The following is a 19,523-nucleotide window of genomic DNA, read 5'->3' as shown; positions in this document are numbered from 1 at the left end:
GGAATAGCATTAGAAGAAATACCTAATGTAGATGACAGGTTGATGGGTGGAGCAAACCACCATGGCACATGTATACCTATGTAACAAGCCTGCATGTTCTGCACATGTATTCCAGAATTTAAAGTATAATAATAATAATAATAATAAAGAAGCAAAACAAAATACGTGAAACAAAAACTGACAGAATTAAAAGGAGAAGTAGATAATTCAGTAGTAATACACCTCAATTCACCACTGGAATAGTGAGTAGAACACTTAAAAGATCAATAAGGAAGTAGAACACTTGAAAATATTCTAATCCAACTGGATTATACAGACATCAGCAAAATGCCTCACCCAACACCAGCAAAACATACAGAGTTCTCAAACATACAAGAAACATTCTGTAGGATAAACCATATACTACCAATGAACAATTCAAAATGATATCAAGAAACAATTTCATTGTGTTAACATAGAAAGAATAAAATTTTTAGAAATTCACTTTTTAAAAAGTTCAAGTGTTGTATACTAAAAATGACAAAACACTGGTAAATGAAATCAGCAATCTAAATAAATGAAAATATATCTCTTGTTCAGTGACTAATATAATATAATATAATGGTGAAAATTCTCCCCAAATTGATCTATGGATTTATCACAATCCCTATCGGTGTCCCAGCTGGGCTTTTTGCAGAATTTGAGAGGCTGATTCTAAGATTCATGGAAATTCAGAATAGCCAAAGTAATCTGGATAAAGAAAAGCAACATTGGAGGGCTTATGCTTCTAGATTTCAAAATTTACTACAAAACTACAATAATCAAGATTTTGTGGAATTGGCATAATGATAAACACAGATTTCAGTGGTAGAGAATTCAGAATCCAGGAATAATTTCTCTCATTTACAGCTAGTTTTTTTTTTTTTTTTGATAAATGTGTCATGGAAATTCAATGGAGAAGAATATTCAATGGGGTTCCTCCATGTTAGTCAGGCTGGTCTCAAACTCCCAACCTCAGGTGATCCGCCTGCCTCAGCCTTCCAATGTGCTCGGATGACAGGTGAGAGCCACCATGCCTGGCCAATTTCTTACCATTTTTATGCTACACATAGAAATTAATTCAAAATGGATCACAGACAAATTTAAAAGATAAAATTGTCAAACACTTGGAAGAAATCATATAAGGAACCCTCAGTGACCTTGGAATGGGCAATAGTTTTGTAAAGTTATGACATCAAAAGCACAGGTGGTAAATATATACATATATATACTTAAAATATAATACATGTATATAAGATTTCAATAAAATTTACCAATTCTGTGCTTAAAAGGACACAATCACCAAAGTGAAAAGACAACTCAAAGAATGGTAGAAAATACTTGCACATCATACATCTGATAAGGAATCTGTATATAAGATATATGTATATATAATAGCTATACATATATCTTGCATATCTTATATGCAAGTCTCCATACCTTATACCTCAATACTAGAAGACAAATAATGCAGTTAAAAATGAGCAAAATATTTGAAATATATCTCCCTAAATAAGATATACAAGTGGCCAATGAGACATGAAAATATGCTTAATTATGGAAAAATGCTCCATCATTAGACATGAGGAAAATGGAAACGAAAACCATAAGGAGAGTGTACCTCACATACCTACTAATAAGGCTATAATTTAAAAAATATAATAACAAGCACTGTTGATAATGTCGAGAAATTGCAATTCTCTACCACTGCTGGTGGGAAGTGTAAAACCACGGGGCTGATTTAGAAAACAGCTGACAACTTCTCAAAATATTAATCATGAAGTTACCATATGACCAAGCAGCTCTATTTCTAGGGACCTGTTCACTAGAAATGGAAACTTATGTTCACACAACAACTTATGTACAAATGTTCTTAGCAGGATAATTTTTAATGGACAAAAAAAAAAAAAAAAAAGGAAATAATCTACATGTTGATCAAATTGATGTTTGGCTCCTTGCCACACCATGACTTTCACCCTCCAGTAATCAAATCCTTCTGTACTACTCTCTCCTTTCATGTCAGCGGGGCACAGTGACTAGATTCTGGGAAATGAAATATAGCAAAGTGATGGATGCCACTACTGAGATTACGTTACAAAAAATATGATTTTCATCATGGATACTCAGTCAGCTTGTCACATTGTTCATGTAGAGGCTTTGAATTTCTGACGGATTATCTAAGTTTGTAATTTTTGCAGATTTCTAGTTCTTATATTTGATGTACCTTTATTCAGACCTGGTATGAAAGGTATACTATATTCATGAATGAACCGGAAACTTTCCTCTTTATAGGCCTTTCTGATAGCTTGTGTAAGATTGGGATTATCTGTTTATTGAAGACTTGTAAGATCTCTCAGGCCTCAAAACTTTCAAAGTACTAGGAACAGGGTTATTTATTTTAATTCGTGTTTGTAGCTTAAATGGTTCTTTATGTATTGAAGCTTAAATTTTAATTTGTTTAATGACTGTAGGTCCATTCAATTTTCCTACTTTTTGGAGTGAGTTTGATAGACTTTTCTAGAACATTGTCTCTTCTCTCTAAGTTTAAAAAATGTTTTATGATAAACCTATTCAAAGTTTGTGTTACTGATTTTTTTATTCTTTTCTCCAGAAGTTGCTGATGGTAAATGCAGTTTTTTTTTTTTTTTTTTTTTTTTACTACTCACGACTTAAACAAATGCCCCTAATGACCTGTCACTTAGTGGACCCCTACAGGTAGAATCTGCAGGTGAAATCCTTTCAGTAAAATAACAATAATAATAATAATAATAATAATCATCATCATCATCATCATCATCATCATAGCCAGAACCATCCTGGACTCTGGGGCATTGTTATCTGAGATCCCAGAACCCTAAGATCGCTGTTGCACACGTGCCCCCTCTTGTGGTCAACTCTGGCAAGACACCTGGTGCTTTTTCCTGGTACTTGGCAGTGTCATCCCTGGTGAAAAATATACATCTTTTTTGCATATTCTCAAACACGCTTCATTGTTTGTTTGCTTACTTGCTTGTTTATGATGCCAAAAACAGTCATAAATGGTTTTCAGGCACTATCCAAGACTGTGGAAACATAAGCGAGTGGTAGGTAGCTTTCAGTCAGATGTTAAGACCTATGAATTGGAATTTCCTCACATCTGGTTTCCAAGTGCTGTGGAGGCCACACAATATGTTGCTGTCCAGCGCTCTCTAGTTAGCAATAGAATGACCGTAAGCTGGCTCAGTCGGTGATGTCTTACTCCGTTCTTTTGTTGTTCCCTCAGTCATAATCTGTGGGCAGTTTCCACCACATCTGTGCCTCTGGCCTCTCTCAGCTCCCCTGCGGTGCTGGGGGTCAGGGATGATGGCTGCACAGGAAAAGGTCTTCATATTATCAGCTCTGGCTAGAGCTCAACTTCAGAGCAGGACAGCACCCTCCAGATGATTATAGAGCAGGGAGACTGCCTCTTCTGTCTTCTCTGAATGGGGTACATTCTAGATTTTTATGGAATATTTACATTCCAATATTTATGAAATGATTCCAATTATTTCCCAAAACTGTATTGGAAGCTATGTGTGAAGGCGGGGAGCAATGCTTTTTTTGGTTTGTTTTTTATTTTTTATTTTATTTTGTTTGTTTGTTTTTGAGAGGCTGTTTCACTACGGTTGCCCATGCCGGACTGCAATGGCATCCTCTTGATTATCTGCAATCTCCACCTCTGGGGTTCAAGTGATTCTCCTGCTTCAGCTTCGCAAAGTGCTGGGATTACAAGCGGAGCAATGCTTTTGTAAATGACTTTGCTCTCTGGTTCCACACAAGGCACTGAAGCCTGCGAAATTCAGGGCTTCACATGGGTTCGAAGGTCCCAGGCTGCCACCTCATCACTCAGCCTCCTTTTCTTGCCCAGTGCTCTGTATTCTTTCTCTGGTCAGGAAATTCTCACATATTTTGATTTAAAATGGAAGAATTGTTGCTTCTTTCACCTGAGGATCAATCAATTCACAATTTTCGAGACAATGATTCACAATTAAATCAACTCACATTCACCATATTTATTTAGAAATGATTTTATTCTTTTTATTTATTACAAATTACCTCATGGCCTGACCAGACTTCCACGAGATCACTTGCAAGAGCAAATTTAACTGTCAAATTTTCAGTTACATTCATCTGTTGAGTTATTGGTTTGAATTACTTTATATTTGAAATTTGTTTGATTTCTTTTTTTTTTTTTTTTTTTTTTGAATGTTTCATTCAACTTTATTGAATTTATGCCTCTTCTGTGGGCATTAATCCCATTATTTTCAACTTTGAATATTTTAAAACTTCAATGAGTGATTTATACATGTGGCTACATTATAATTATCTGTGTAGCAAACACAAAATTGGGGTAAATGAGTATTCTATTATAGTTCAAGAAAGTAGACTTACATATGTAACCATTTGTCAAATCAGCTCTAGCTGTGATGAATCAGTAATTCTTTGGAGGCAGGAAAATTCAGGAATCTGATGACGGACTTTCTCAAGGTGCAAGCAACACAAATCAGGAACTTTCCATTCTCAATGATGAGGAACAATTAGTGCAAGACTGATAATGAGTTCTAAATCAGAAAATCAGGAGCCAGTGTCAATAGAAATCAGGAATCTAGTGACTTCACTAGAATATCCAGGCTGCATCAGTTCAACAGCAAGTTCAACTCGTGGCATGTTTTCAAGTTAAGTTCCTTCATTTGTTTTGATTTTTATAGTTTGACAAGTAGATGGATACATAATGTTTCCCTGATAGACTTCAATCAATTCTCCCTTTTGGGATGGCTAGTAAAGGACTGATCAATCTATGCTTTACATTCTTACATCTTAGTTTCTTTGCAGACCACCTAGATAAGAGTTTAATCCTAGTAAGAAACAGAGGCATTATTTGTCCTTTTGCTCTTTATATAAAAGTATTCCAGATTCATTCTGCTTTACTGAATGTAAGTAAAACTGAGTCCAACATTCCATGTGATGCCTGGCATTTTCTTTCTTTGCTTCAGTGTATGATTTGCAGTTGAATTATACTCTTCACATACAAATTCAATTGGAAAAGGCTCTTGGTTGGTATTATTCCTAGAAGGTATGCTAAGATTATATATATATATTTTTTTTTAATTTTTTTTTTTTATTTTTTTTATCAATTCATCATTTATATCATGTATAACTCCCCAATGCAATCCCTCCCTCCTCCCCCCTCCCCCCTCCCCATGATAGGCCCCAGTGCGTGACGTTCCCCTTCCCGAGTCCAAGTGATCTCATTGTTCAGTTCCCACCTATGAGTGAGAACATGCGGTGTTTGGTTTTCTGTTCTTGTGATAGTTTGCTAAGAATGATGGTTTCCAGCTGCATCCATGTCCCTACAAAGGACGCAAACTCATCCTTTTTTATGGCTGCATAGTATTCCATGGTGTATATGTGCCACATTTTCTTAATCCAGTCTGTCACAGATGGACATTTGGGTTGATTCCAAGTCTTTGCTATTGTGAATAGTGCCGCAATAAACATACGTGTGCATGTGTCTTTGTAGTAGAATAATTTATAATCCTTTGGGTATATACCCAGTAGTGGGATGGCTGGGTCATATGGTACATCTAGTTCTAGATCCTTGAGGAATTGCCATACTGTTTTCCATAATGGTTGAACTAGTTTACAATCCCACCAACAGTGTAAAAGTGTTCCTATTTCTCCACATCCTCTCCAACACCTGTTGTTTCCTGACTTCTTAATGATTGCCATTCTAACTGGTGTGAGATGGTATCTCATTGTGGTTTTGATTTGCATTTCTCTGATGGCGAGTGACGATGAGCATTTTTTCATGTGTCTGTTGGCTGTATGAATATCTTCTTTTGAGAAATGTCTGTTCATATCCTTTCCCCACTTTTTGATGGGGTTGTTTGTTTTTTTCTCGTATATTTGTTTGAGTTCTTTGTAGATTCTGGATATTAGCCCTTTGTCAGATGAGTAGGTTGCAAAAATTTTCTCCCATTCTGTAGGTTGCCTGTTCACTCTGATGGTAGTTTCTTTTGCTGTGCAAAAGCTCTTTAGTTTAATTAGATACCATTTGTCAATTTTTGCTTTTGCTGCCGTTGCTTTTGGCGTTTTAGACATGAAGTCCTTGCCCATGCCTATGTCCTGAATGGTACTACCTAGATTTTCTTCTAGGGTTTTTATGGTATTAGGTCTAACATTTAAGTCTCTAATCCATCTTGAATTAATCTTCGTATAAGGGGTAAGGAAAGGATCCAGTTTCAGCTTTCTACTTATGGCTAGCCAATTTTCCCAGCACCATTTATTAAATAGGGAATCCTTTCCCCATTTCTTGTTTTTGTCAGGTTTGTCAAAGATCAGATGGCTGTAGATGTGCGGTATTATTTCTGAGGACTCTGTTCTGTTCCATTGGTCTATAGCTCTGTTTTGGTACCAGTACCATGCTGTTTTGGTTACTGTAGCCTTGTAGTATAGTTTGAAGTCAGGTAGCGTGACGCCTCCAGCTTTGTCCTTTTGACTTAGGATTGTCTTGGCAATGCGGGCTCTTTTTTGGTTCCATATGAACTTTAAAGCAGTTTTTTCCAATTCTGTGAAGAAAGTCATTGGTAGCTTGATGGGGATGGCATTGAATCTATAAATAACCTTGGGGAGTATGGCCATTTTCACGATATTGATTCTTCCTATCCATGAGCATGGTATGTTCTTCCATTTGTTTGTGTCCTCTTTTAATTCACTGAGCAGTGGTTTGTAGTTCTCCTTGAAGAGGTCCTTTACATCCCTTGTAAGCTGGATTCCTAGGTATTTTATTCTCTTTGAAGCAATTGTGAATGGAAGTTCATTCCTGATTTGGCTCTCTGCTTGTCTGTTACTGGTGTATAAGAATGCTTGTGATTTTTGCACATTAATTTTGTATCCTGAGACTTTGCTGAAGTTGCTTATCAGCTTAAGGAGATTTTGGGCTAAGACGATGGGGTTTTCTAAATATACAATCATGTCATCTGCAAACAGGGACAATTTGACTTCTTCTTTTCCTAACTGGATACCCTTGATTTCTTTCTCTTGCCTGATTGCCCTAGCCAGAACTTCCAACACTATGTTGAATAGGAGTGGTGAGAGAGGGCATCCCTGTCTTGTGCCAGTTTTCAAAGGGAATTTTTCCAGTTTTTGCCCATTCAGTATGATATTAGCTGTGGGTTTGTCATAAATAGGCTCTTATTATTTTGAGATACGTTCCATCAATACCGAATTTATTGAGCGTTTTTAGCATGAAGGGCTGTTGAATTTTGTCAAAAGCCTTTTCTGCATCTATTGAGACAATCATGTGGTTCTTGTCTTTGGTTCTGTTTATATGCTGGATTACGTTTATTGATTTGCGAATGTTGAACCAGCCTTGCATCCCAGGGATGAAGCCCACTTGATCATGGTGGATAAGCTTTTTGATGTGCTGCTGAATCCGGTTTGCCAGTATTTTATTGAGAATTTTTGCATCAATGTTCATCAGGGATATTGGTCTAAAATTCTCTTTTATTGTTGTGTCTCTGCCAGGCTTTGGTATCAGGATGATGTTGGCCTCATAAAATGAGTTAGGGAGGATTCCCTCTTTTTCTATTGATTGGAATAGTTTCAGAAGGAATGGTACCAGCTCCTCCTTGTACCTCTGGTAGAATTCAGCTGTGAATCCATCTGGTCCTGGACTTTTTTTGGTGGGTAGGCTATTAATTGTTGCCTCAATTTCAGAGCCTGCTATTGGTCTATTCAGGGATTCAACTTCTTCCTGGTTTAGCCTTGGGAGAGTGTAAGTGTCCAGGAAATTATCCATTTCTTCTAGATTTTCTAGTTGATTTGCGTAGAGGCGTTTATAGTATTCTCTGATGGTAGTTTGTATTTCTGTGGGGTCAGTGGTGATATCCCCTTTATCATTTTTTATTGCATCTATTTGATTCCTCTCTCTTTTCTTCTTTATTAGCCTTGCTAGCGGTCTGTCAATTTTGTTGATCTTTTCAAAAAACCAACTCCTGGATTCATTGATTTTTTGGAGGGTTTTTTGTGTCTCTATCTCCTTCAGTTCTGGCTCTGATCTTAGTTATTTCTTGCCTTCTGCTAGCTTTTGAATGTGTTTGCTCTTGCCTCTCTAGTTCTTTTAATTGTGATGTTAGAGTGTCAATTTTAGATCTTTCCTGCTTTCTCTTGTGGGCATTTAGTGCTATAAATTTCCCTCTACACACTGCTTTAAATGTGTCCCAGAGATTCTGGTATGTTGTATCTTTGTTCTCATTGGTTTCAAAGAACATCTTTATTTCCGCTTTCATTTCGTTATGTACCCAGTAGTCATTCAGGAGCAGGTTGTTCAGTTTCCATGTAGTTGAGCGGTTTTGATTGAGTTTCTTAGTCCTGAGTTCTAGTTTGATTGCACTGTGGTCTGAGAGACAGTTTGTTATAATTTCTGTTCTTTTACATTTGCTGAGGAGTGCTTTACTTCCAATTATGTGGTCAATTTTGGAATAAGTGCGATGTGGTGCTGAGAAGAATGTATATTCTGTTGATTTGGGGTGGAGAGTTCTATAGATGTCTATTAGGTCCGCTTGGTGCAGAGATGAGTTCAATTCCTGGATATCCTTGTTAACTTTCTGTCTCGTTGATCTGTCTAATGTTGACAGCGGAGTGTTGAAGTCTCCCATTATTATTGTATGGGAGTCTAAGTCTCTTTGTAAGTCCCTAAGGACTTGCTTTATGAATCTGGGTGCTCCTGTATTGGGAGCATATATATTTAGGAGAGTTAGCTCTTCCTGTTGAATTGATCCCTTTACCATTATGTAATGGCCTTCTTTGTCTCTTTTGATCTTTGATGGTTTAAAGTCTGTTTTATCAGAGACTAGGATTGCAACCCCTGCTTTTTTTTGTTCTCCATTTGCTTGGTAGATCTTCCTCCATCCCTTTATTTTGAGCCTATGTATGTCTCTGCATGTGAGATGGGTCTCCTGAATACAGCAGACTGATGGGTCTTGACTCTTTATCCAGTTTGCCAGTCTGTGTCTTTTAATTGGAGCATTTAGTCCATTAACATTTAAGGTTAATATTGTTATGTGTGAACTTGATCCTGCCATTATGATATTAACTGGTTATTTTGCTCGTTAGTTGATGCAGTTTCTTCCTAGCCTCGATGGTCTTTACATTTTGGCATGTTTTTGCAATGGCTGGTACCGGTTGTTCCTTTCCATGTTTAGGGCTTCCTTCAGGGTCTCTTGTAAGGCAGGCCTGGTGGTGACAAAATCTCTAAGCATTTGCTTATCTGTAAAGGATTTTATTTCTCCTTCACTTATGAAACTTAGTTTGGCTGGATATGAAATTCTGGGTTTAAAATTCTTTTCTTTAAGAACGTTGAATATTGGCCCCCACTCTCTTCTGGCTTGTAGAGTTTCTGCCGAGAGATCTGCTGTTAGTCTGATGGGCTTCCCTTTGTGGGTAACCCGACCTTTCTCTCTGGCTGCCCTTAAGATTTTTTCCTTCATTTCAACTTTGGTGAATCTGGCAATTATGTGTCTTGGAGTTGCTCTTCTGGAGGAGTATCTTTGTGGCGTTCTCTGTATTTCCTGAATTTGAATGTTGGCCTGCCCTACTAGGTTGGGGAAGTTCTCCTGGATGATTTCCTGAAGAGTGTTTTCCAACTTGGTTCCATTTTCCCCCTCACTTTCAGGCACCCCAATCAGACGTAGATTTGGTCTTTTTACGTAATCCCATACTTCTTGCAGGCTTTGCTCATTTCTTTTTCTTCTTTTTTCTTTTGGTTTCTCTTCTCGCTTCATTTCATTCATTTGATCTTCAATCGCTGATACTCTTTCTTCCAGTTGATCGAGTCGGTTACTGAAGCTTGTGCATTTGTCACGTATTTCTCGTGTCATGGTTTTCATCTCTGTCATTTCGTTTATGATCTTCTCTGCATTAATTAGTCTAGCTGTCAATTCTTCCACTCTTTTTTCAAGATTTTTAGTTTCTTTGCGCTGGGTACGTAATTCCTCCTTTAGCTCTGATAAGTTTGATGGACTGAAGCCTTCTTCTCTCCTCTCGTCCAAGTCATTCTCTGACCAGCTTTGATCCGTTGCTGGCGATGGGCTGCGCTCCTTTGCAGGGGGAGATGCGCTCTTATTTTTTGAATTTCCAGCTTTTCTGCCCTGCTTCTTCCCCATCTTTGTGGTTTTATCTGTCTCTGGTCTTTGATGGTGGTGACGTACTGATGGGGTTTTGGTATAGGTGTCCTTCCTGTTTGATAGTTTTCCTTCTGACAGTCAGAAGGACTGTCTGTTGGTCTGTTGGAGATTGCTTGAGGTCCACTCCAGACCCTGTTTGCCTGGGTATCAGCAGCAGAGGTTGCCGAAGATAGAATATTGCTGAACAGCGAGTGTACCTGTCTGATTCTTCCTTTGGAAGTTTCCTCTCAGGGGTGTACTCCACCCTGTGAGGTGTGGGGTGTCAGACTGCCCCTAGTGGGGGATTTCTCCCAGCTAGGCTACTCAGGGGTCAGGGACACACCTGAGCAGGCAGTCTGTCCGTTCTCAGATCTCAACCTCCGCGTTGGGAGATCCACGGCTCTCCCCAAAGCTGTCAGACAGAGTCGTTCGCGTCTGCACCGGCTCCTGCTACTTCCCCTGTTGGTCTTCAGCTGTGCGCTGTCCCCAGAGGTGGAGACTACAGAGACAGGCAGGCTTCCTTGAGCTGCTGTGAGCTCCACCCAGTTCGAGCTTCCCAGAGGCTTTGTTTACCTACTTAAGCCTCAGGAATGGCGGGCGCCCCTCCCCCAGCCTCGCTGCTGCCTTGCGGATAGATCGCGGCAGACTGCTGTGTTAGCAGTGAGGGAGGCTTCGTGGGCGTGGGACCCTCCCGGCCAGGTGTGGGATATATTCTGGTGTGCCTGTATGCTTACAGCGCAGTATTGGGGTGGGAGTTACCCAATTTTCCAGGTGTTGTGTGTCTCAGTTCCCCTGGCTAGGAAACGGATCCCCTTCCCCCTTGCGCTTCCAGGTGAGGCGATGCCTCGCCCTGCTTCAGCTCTCGCTGGTCAGGCTGCAGCAGCTGACCAGCACCGATTGTCCGGCACTCCCTAGTGAGATGACCCCAGTACCTCAGTTGAAAATGCAGAAATCACCGGTCTTCTGTGTCGCTCGCGCTGGGAGTTGGAGACTGGAGCTGTTGGAAAACTTGGTGTGTTGGATATGGGGAGTGGGGAAAACAGGCACCGATGATGTCTATGCTTTTGACCTGTGTATGACTGGGGTAAGTAATGGTACTAGGAAATGAGGTGGAAAAACTAGGCAAGAGGCAGGTTTAGCAAGGAAATTAAGAAACAAAGTTCACTTGCAGAAAAATAAAGTTATATTCAGACACATCTGGGTTTGTGGACTGAACTCTGTATCCATTAGAAATACAAGCAAGGCAGATGACGGTTCAAATCCCAGCTCCACCACTTCCTGTGTGACATTGGGACTTTACCTTTATCGAACTTCAGTTTTTTATACACAGGGATGGCAGTGTCTTTCAAACAGGCTTTACTGTTGTCTGGCTCTTTGAGAATTCAATAAAATAATGTATATAAGAAATTTAGTGGCCGGGTACATTATCTCACACCTGTAATCCCAACACTTTGGGAGACCGAGGCGGGCAGAGCACCTGGGGTCAGGAGTTTGAGACCAGCCTGGTCAACATGTTGAAACCCTGTCTCTACTAAAAATACACAAATTAACTGGGTATGGTGGCGTGCACCTGTAATCCCAGCTCCTTGGGAGACTGAGGCAGGAGAATTGTTTGAACCTGGGAGGCAGAGGTTGCAGTGAGCCGAGATCTCACCACTGCACTCCATCCTGGGCCACAGAGTGAGACTGCCTCAAAAAAAAAAAAAAAAAAAGAAAAGAAAAGACGTTTGGTAAGGTGCTATACACATTCTGAGTGCTAAGTAGAAGTTAGTTTTATTCTTCTTCCCTCTGCCCTTCCAGGCAAGGGTAATGACTCCATTTGTGTATTGATATTTATTAGTATCAAACTGTAGGAATGATGATCTTGACTTACTGAGAGTGGCTGTGATCCAACCTCAGTATCAACGGCTTTATATAAACATGAAGTCAAACCGACCTGGGATTGCATCCTGGTACTACCTTGTAGTAACTGCCCCCCTGAGCTAGTTATTCTACCTTTCTGAGCTTCAGTTTTCTTTGTTTAAAATAGGCGTAATGCTGCTATCCTCAAAAGACTGCTATGAGTATTAAAAGGCCACTGTAAAAATCAAAAAGCTTGGGAACGTCTTAGATAATCTTTATTAGGGGAAGGATCAGATTCACTAAGGTCCATCCATACTAGGGTCTAGAATAGGCAGCAGTCATGAAGAATGAGGAAGCTCTGACCATATGCTGACCCGGAAAGATGTCCATATGGAAGGCCTCATCTCTTTCTCTCTCTCTCTTCTCTTTTTCTTTCTTTCTTTCTTTCTTTTTTTTTTTTTTTTTTTTTTTTTTTTTTTGGAGTCCTGCTCTTTGGCCCAGGCCGAATGCAGTGGCTCAATTATGGCTCACTGTAGCCTCAACCTCCCAGGCTCAAGTGATCCTCCCAGCTCAGCTTCCTGAGTAGCTGGGACTACAGGCATTTGCCAGCATGCACAGCTAGTTAAAGTTTTTTTTTGTAGAAACAGGCTCTTGCCATGTTAGCCAGGCTGCTCTCAAATTCCTAAGTGCAAGTAATCCTCCCACCTCAACCTCCCAACGTACTAGGATTACAGGTGTGAGTCACCACACCTGGCCTTCATCTCATTTTGGAAGGCAAAAAATATATGTGAGTGGATTGCAAGGCTGATTATGTGAATGGTGGCCCTGGGAGTTGAGCAGTGCACCACCTGAGCAACTGTATGGAGGTATTTTGTGGCTTGATGGCAAAATAGGTAGATATTGATTTAGATTATAGACATAATCATAGATAAAGACATGAGTATAGATATGTCTCAATATGCACACGGAATGATTGAGAAAGTTACTTTAAGGAACCTCTGTGGGTTGGGGAGGGGGTAGAATTTGAGAAGCAGAAGGGGAAAGACTTGCTTCTTACACTCTCTTCTTAAAAGGGTTTTAGGAGGGAGTTTTACCTTTTTTTTCCTTTTTGGCTCCATTTTCCTGTATTTTTCAAATGTAAAAGTCTTCTAAAAAGAGAGCTAATGCATAAGAAAATGTTTAGCTAAGCACTGCCTGGCACGAGATTTGTTTGTTCAATAAAAATGGCAACTGAAGAGAAAAAAGAGTGTGTTTAGTGGGGAGGGGGCAGAGGAGAAGACTAAGAGAAACTGGCTGTGAAGCATCCAGCTTCTCTTGGCAGCTTGTGGCAGGTACCCAAGGGTGGCCGGCGTTCCTTTGAGGTACTAATGACCTGATAAGAGTCATTCACAGGCACTGGCTGGGCGGTGTTCTCTGGGGCATCTGGAGACGGTGCTCCTTCCTCACCTAACAGAAGGAATGATGCTGATTTGAGCGTGTCAATCCAAATAGGAGAGTGAGAGTCATCAGCGGGGCACAGGGTGGGGGTGAGGGTGGCTATGTCTGAGTTCCGGGCTCTTCACTACTCTCCTCCCACCTGTCTGGTTTCCAATTCAGGTTCCCCCATTGAATTAGCTGTATAACTTTGGCAAGTGACTTAACTGCTTGAGGCCCAGACGGCTAACAAAAAACTCTGTGAGAGGGCCTCAGTTTATGTCGAAAATGAAAAATAGCCCCTATCTCAACACCACCCCGACGGTACCTTCGGGCGACCGATCCCTCAAGTGGAATGCTGAACTGCAGCGATGACAGTCAGTTTACTCTGTTTTCCTCGACACATCCGCCTGATGATTATTTAGACATTTGGCACAGAGTGAGCGGGGAGGTGGAGGAGTATTCCGAGGGGGGGCGCGGCGTGGGGGGGGGGTGGTAGAGGATGCGGGTACCGAAATAGTAATGACAGTTGAGTAATCATCGGAGGAAGTTCCTCAGTACCCCGGTGTGGCCATGGGACCGACGGGAACACTCTGCGAGTAGCACGGCAGTCGAGGAGGACTTGAGGGAGTCCATTCACAATCATGGAATAAGAGGACCCAGCCATTCCGGCCGGCTAGATCTGTGTAGGCGAACCGAACAAAAAAGAATTTTCTTTTCCATTCCAGTTCCTACAGAGAAGGAAGAGTTTTCGGGGTTCTTTCATTCCAGGAGGTCGAGGCACTTTTTTTCGAGACAAGACAAGATAATTCACTACAAGGAGAGAGAAGTCAGCTGAAAGAGCAGCATCTTCGGGGGCAGTTCAAAGCGCAGAGGGGGACACAAATACACTCCGTGCGACGGGACGTGGATCAAGGCAACAAGCAAAGAAGGCCTGGGCCGTAGGCAGAGACCACCCCCAGAAGATGGCGGTCGAAGCGAGGACGGGACTGTCAAGGAAAGGGCCACAGGCGGCGTAAACCAGCAATCAAGACCGTGCGGTACGTAAAGAAAACTGAAGTTACTAAAAACGCCTGAACTCACAATAACGAGAAGCGAATAAACCAAGACAATTCTTTTTATTTTTATTTCATATTTATTTATTTATTTTTCAGACAGAGTCTCACTCTGTTGCTCAGACTGGAGTGCAGTGGTGAGATCTCAGTTCACTGCAACCTCCGCCTCCCAGGTTCAAGCAATTCTCCTGCCTCAGCCTCCTGAGGAGCTGGGATTACAGGCACATGCCACCACCCCCAGCTAATTTTTGTATTTTTAGTAGAAACGGGATTTCACCATTTTGGCCTCAAGTGATCCTCCCCCCTCAGCCTCCCAAAGTGCTGGGATTCCAGGCATGAGCCACTGCGCCCAAAGTGCTGGGATCACAGGCATGAGCCACTGCGCCAGGCCTGATAACCAAGCCAACGGTTAAGGGACTAATAGGCCGTTAGCATGTACAGCGTGGATACTTGGGACAAGGGAGGATTCACACCCCGGGTGGGACAGAGCAAGATTTCATCACACTACTCAGAACAGTGTGCAGTTTAAAACTCATGAATTGGGCCAGGTGCATTGGCTCACACCTGTAATCTCAGCACTTTGGGAGGCTCAGGTGGGAGGATCACTCAAGGCCAGGAGTTTGAGACCAACCTGGGCAGCATAGTGAGACCCTTTCTCTACCAAAAATGAAAAAGAAATTAGTTGGGCATAGTGGTGCCTGCCTGTGGTCCCAGCTACTCAGGAGACTGAGGCAGGAAGATTGCTCGTGCCTAAGAGGTTGAGCCTGCAGTGAGGTGTGATCATGCCACTGCATTCCAGCCTGGGCTACAGAGCAAGACTGCATCCCTAAAACAATAAAATAAAATAAGAAAAACGTATGAATTGTTTCTTTCTGGAATTTTCCATATAATATTTTCGAACCTCAGTTGACCATAGGTAACTGAAAACAAGGAAAGTGAAGCACAGAACACAGTAAAAGACTCATTAACTTTCAGCTAGGATTAGTATTAGTCCTAATACTATATTAATAATATAGTATTAGAATATTAGTATTAGCATTATTTCTTTTTTCTTTTTCTTTTTTTTTTTTTTTTTGAGACGGAGTCTCGCTCTGTCGCCCGGGCTGGAGTGCGGTGACTCTCAGCTCACTGCAAGTCCGCCTCCCGGGTTTGCCATCCTTCTTCCTCTCCGCCTTCTTCTCCCGCCTCAGCCTCCCGAGTAGCTGGACAACAGGCGCCCGCCACCCCTCGCCCGGCTAGTTTTTTGTATTTTTTTTAGTAGAGACGGGGGTTTCACCTTTGTAGCCAGGATGGTCTCGATCTCCTGACCTCGTGATCCACCGTTCTCGGCCTCCCAAAGTGCTGGGATTACAGGTTTGAGCCACCGTGCCCGGCCAGCATTATTTCTAAGACCCACAATCCCTTATCCAAGCTCCTGAAATCCAAAAAACTCTGAAAAAATAAAAGTTCCTTGGAGTTCATACAGCAGCAACCTGTGAGGTCGTCACATGGACTTACTTGGGAGCAAAATCTGACCTGAGCTGACTTGGGAAAGTATTCATGGTCTTCATTTATTTCACTTGCTATGATTATTTCTAAGTTTTGCTGCAGAGCAATGAATGCATTTGACAGCAGGGTGCTGCCCCGGGGGTGTTAAGTTATCTGTGGTAAATGAACCCTCATACCTTTGTCAAATTCTAAACATTTGAATTTCTGAAACACGTCTGAGTATGAGACTGTGGGCCTATTCCATAATGGGTACAGCAGCAGACCACACATTCCCCAGTTTTTATACTTTTCTCCATATATTTATGTCACATGCTTTAATATTTATGTTACATTTCTCTTGTGAAAGTTGTCAGATAAAAATGGAGTCACTTGTGTTACAAACCCTGACAATCCCAGCACTTTCAGAGGCCAAGGCAGGCAGATCACTTGAGGTTAGGAGTTCAAGACCAGCCTGGCCAACATGGTGAAACCCCATCTCTATTAAAAATACAAAAATTAGCGGGGCATGGTGGTGTGCACCTGTAGTCACAGCTCCTTGGGAGGCTGAGGCAGGAGAATTCCTTGAACCCAGGAGGTGGAGGTTGCAATGAGCAGAGATTGCGCCACTGCACTCCAGCCTGGAGCAACAGAGTGAGACTCTGTTTAAAAGCAAAACAAAACAAACGAAAAACCCTGACAAGTCTGGGCATGATGACTCATGCCTGTAATCCCAGAATTTTGGGAGATTGAGGCAGAAGGATTGCTTGAGGCCGAGAGCTCAAGACCAGCCTGGGCAACACAGCAAGACTCTATCTCTACCGGAAAAAAAAAAAAAAAAAAAAAAAAAAAAAAAAAAAAAAAAAGCCAGGCATGGCGCATGCCTGTAGTCTCTGCTATTGCTTGAGGCCAGGAGGTCAAGTGTGCAGTAAGCCATGATCACACCACTGCACTCCAGCCTGGGAGACAAAGCAAGACCTCTTCTTTTGCAAAAACCATAACTTTGCGCAAAGACCATTGTAACCTTACACAAAAAAATACTTCTAACACAGAATGACGATCTTCCCCAGCAAGACTTTGCCCTGCAACTGCCTGTCCAGCCCTCGAACTGGCACCACCCTTGTATTCATTCCTGTGAGCAAAGGATATAATTATCTCAAAACAATACAGAACCTCCTGATTTTTCCTTAAAAAAAAAAAAAAAAGTTTTCTCTAAAAAAAAAAAACCTTCGGTTCTTCCTTTACCCCCGCTCCCTGCCTAAATATGCACATAGTTCACTATGGCACCTGTATTCCCATTGCAATGCCTATTCCCTAATAAACGTCATTTTCTTTTGAAGCATTTTCCTCTCCGTTTGTCATTTAGGTTGACACTCTTTAAATCAACCTGGCTTTTTTTTTAACTTAAATTTATTTTCAAAGGAAACTTTATAACCCAACTGTAAATGGAAAGTGAGTATCTCTGGCTGTAAATAGAAGGCCACTGTAAAAATAAACACAATGAAAACAAAATGATGTTATTAAATTCCAGCTAGATACCGTGAATTGAAAAGGAAATAGCTTTCTCACCATGTGGTGAGATCTTATTTAATGCCTTGTCTGGATACCACATAGCAGCCTTGGTAGATGCTACCTGCCACCAGGGAGCCTCCTACTGGTGGGGTTGCCTTCCTGGTAGAAGGAAGGGGCTAGTTAGCCCCCCACCCCTTCAACCTGAGGTGGGTAGCATGGATATTCCATGCTTTGAGGAATAGCATTAACAGCTGCCCTTCCTCTGGTTAGAGCACCCGGAATATGCCCAAAACCACTCGGTAACATGTGCACCCACCTGCAACAGAAAATGTCCTTATGAACTCTCATCACAATGACATTTATTATCATTGAGCCAATACTGCTGGAAGGTGCCATAGTATGACCAGAGAGTGGTGAGCCTAGTAGCTTGTTTTGGCTGGAAGTGAGACCCCAGGGTCTGGGCACTAGGCAAGAAGCTGCTGTTTTTTCATTCATTCATTTGAAAAAGGATATACTGGCTAGGTGCGGTAGTTCATATCTGTAATCTCAGCATTTTTGGAGGCTGAAGTGGGAGGATCACCTGAGGTCAGAAGTTTGAGACCAGCCTGGCCAGCATGGTGAAATCCCATTTCTACTAAAAATACAAAACTTAGCCAGGTGTGGCGGCATATGCTTTTAGTCCCAGCTACCTGGGAGGCTGAGGTAGGAGAATGGCTTGAACCTGGAAGGCAGAGGTTGCAGTGAGCTAAGACTGTGCCACTGCACTCCAGCCTGGGTGACAGAGTGTGACTCCATCTCAAGAAAAATGAAAAATAAAAACAAATTTGCAAAAGGATATATTGAGTGCCTCCTATGTGCTAAGCACCATACCTGACTCTAGGGATGCGGAGGGACAAAGCTCCTGCCTTTGTGGATATGCGAGAGATGGAGAAGGATCACACGAAGGAAATAAACAAGGAGGCAGAATAGCCTATCACAGCTGGAGGTTAGGGAAGCCTCTCAGAGAAGGGGCATCTGGGCTGAGAGCAAATGCCAAGCATGAGCAGCCACACTAAGATGAGCGGGAGAGTATCCTGGCTGGGTGACCAGCAAGCACACAGGCCCAGAGGCCAGAATTCTCACCTCTCATTGCCCCATCTTCAAGGAAGCACTCACTTCTCAAGCTTCAGGGGGTGCAGAATCCCTGGGAGTGGGGGTCAGAGGGGGGTTGGCTTAAGATTTCTGGGCCATAGCTGGACAGACTCTGATTCAACAGGTCTGGGGTGGGGCCTGAGGTTCAGCATTTCTTTTTTGTCTTTTTTTTCCTCCCCCTCCCCTCCCTCCTCACCACCTCCCTCCTCCTTTCTCCCCCCCCTTCCTCCTCCTCCCTATTCTTCTTCCTTTTTCCTTCTGTCCTTCTGAACGGACTCTTCCTTCCTGCTTCCTATCTAGCTCCCTTTCCTACTTTCTTTCTTCTTTCTTTCTTTCTTTCTTTCGCTTCTTTTCTTTCTTTCTTTCTTTCTTTCTTTCTTTCTTCTTTCTTCTTTTCTTTTCTTTTTCTCTTTTCTTTTCTTCTTTCTTTCTCTTTTTACTTTTCTTTCTTCTTTTCTTTTCTTTTTTCTTCTTTCTTTTTTTTCCTTATCTTCTTTCTTCTTTTCTTACTTTCACTTCTTGTTCTTTCTTTCTTTTTCTTTTTTTCTTTTTTATTCTTTTCTCTTTTTCTTTTTTCCTTTCTTTCAGTTTGTTCTTGATTCTTTCTTCTTTCTTTCTTCTTTTCCGATTCTTTTTCTTTCTTCTTTTCTTTCTTTCTTTCTTGTTTCTTGCTTTCGTTTCTTCTTCTTTCTTTTCTTTTTTGTTTTTTTTCTTATATTCTTTTGCTTTTTCTTTCCTTTCTATCCTTCTTTCTTTCTCTTCTTTTTCTTTTTCTTTTCTTTCTTCTTTTCTTCTTTCTCTTTCTTTCTTTCTTCCTTTCTTTCTTCCCTTATTGCGTTGCTTTTCTCTTTGCTTTCCTTTCTTTCTTTTTTTCTTTCTTTTCATCTTGTCTTATCTTCGTCTC

At 41.4% G+C, this 19,523-nt stretch overlaps 1 protein-coding gene across 1 annotated transcript in view; it reads right to left on the bottom strand.

Moving 5' to 3' along the window:
- Positions 1-14,270: 14,270 nt before the first annotated feature.
- LOC115895268 overlaps positions 14,271-19,523 on the bottom strand; it is a 23,827-nt gene continuing 18,574 nt past the window's right edge. The window contains 1 exon segment of the mRNA XM_030925391.1: positions 14,271-14,446. Within this exon segment, the coding sequence (XP_030781251.1) occupies positions 14,271-14,446 (176 nt within the window).

Source organism: Rhinopithecus roxellana, chromosome 20 (genome assembly GCF_007565055.1).
Source record: "Rhinopithecus roxellana isolate Shanxi Qingling chromosome 20, ASM756505v1, whole genome shotgun sequence".
Classification (NCBI taxonomy): domain Eukaryota; kingdom Metazoa; phylum Chordata; class Mammalia; order Primates; family Cercopithecidae; genus Rhinopithecus; species Rhinopithecus roxellana.
Note: the sequence above shows the minus strand (reverse complement) of the source record. Positions and strands in the feature narration are given on the sequence as shown.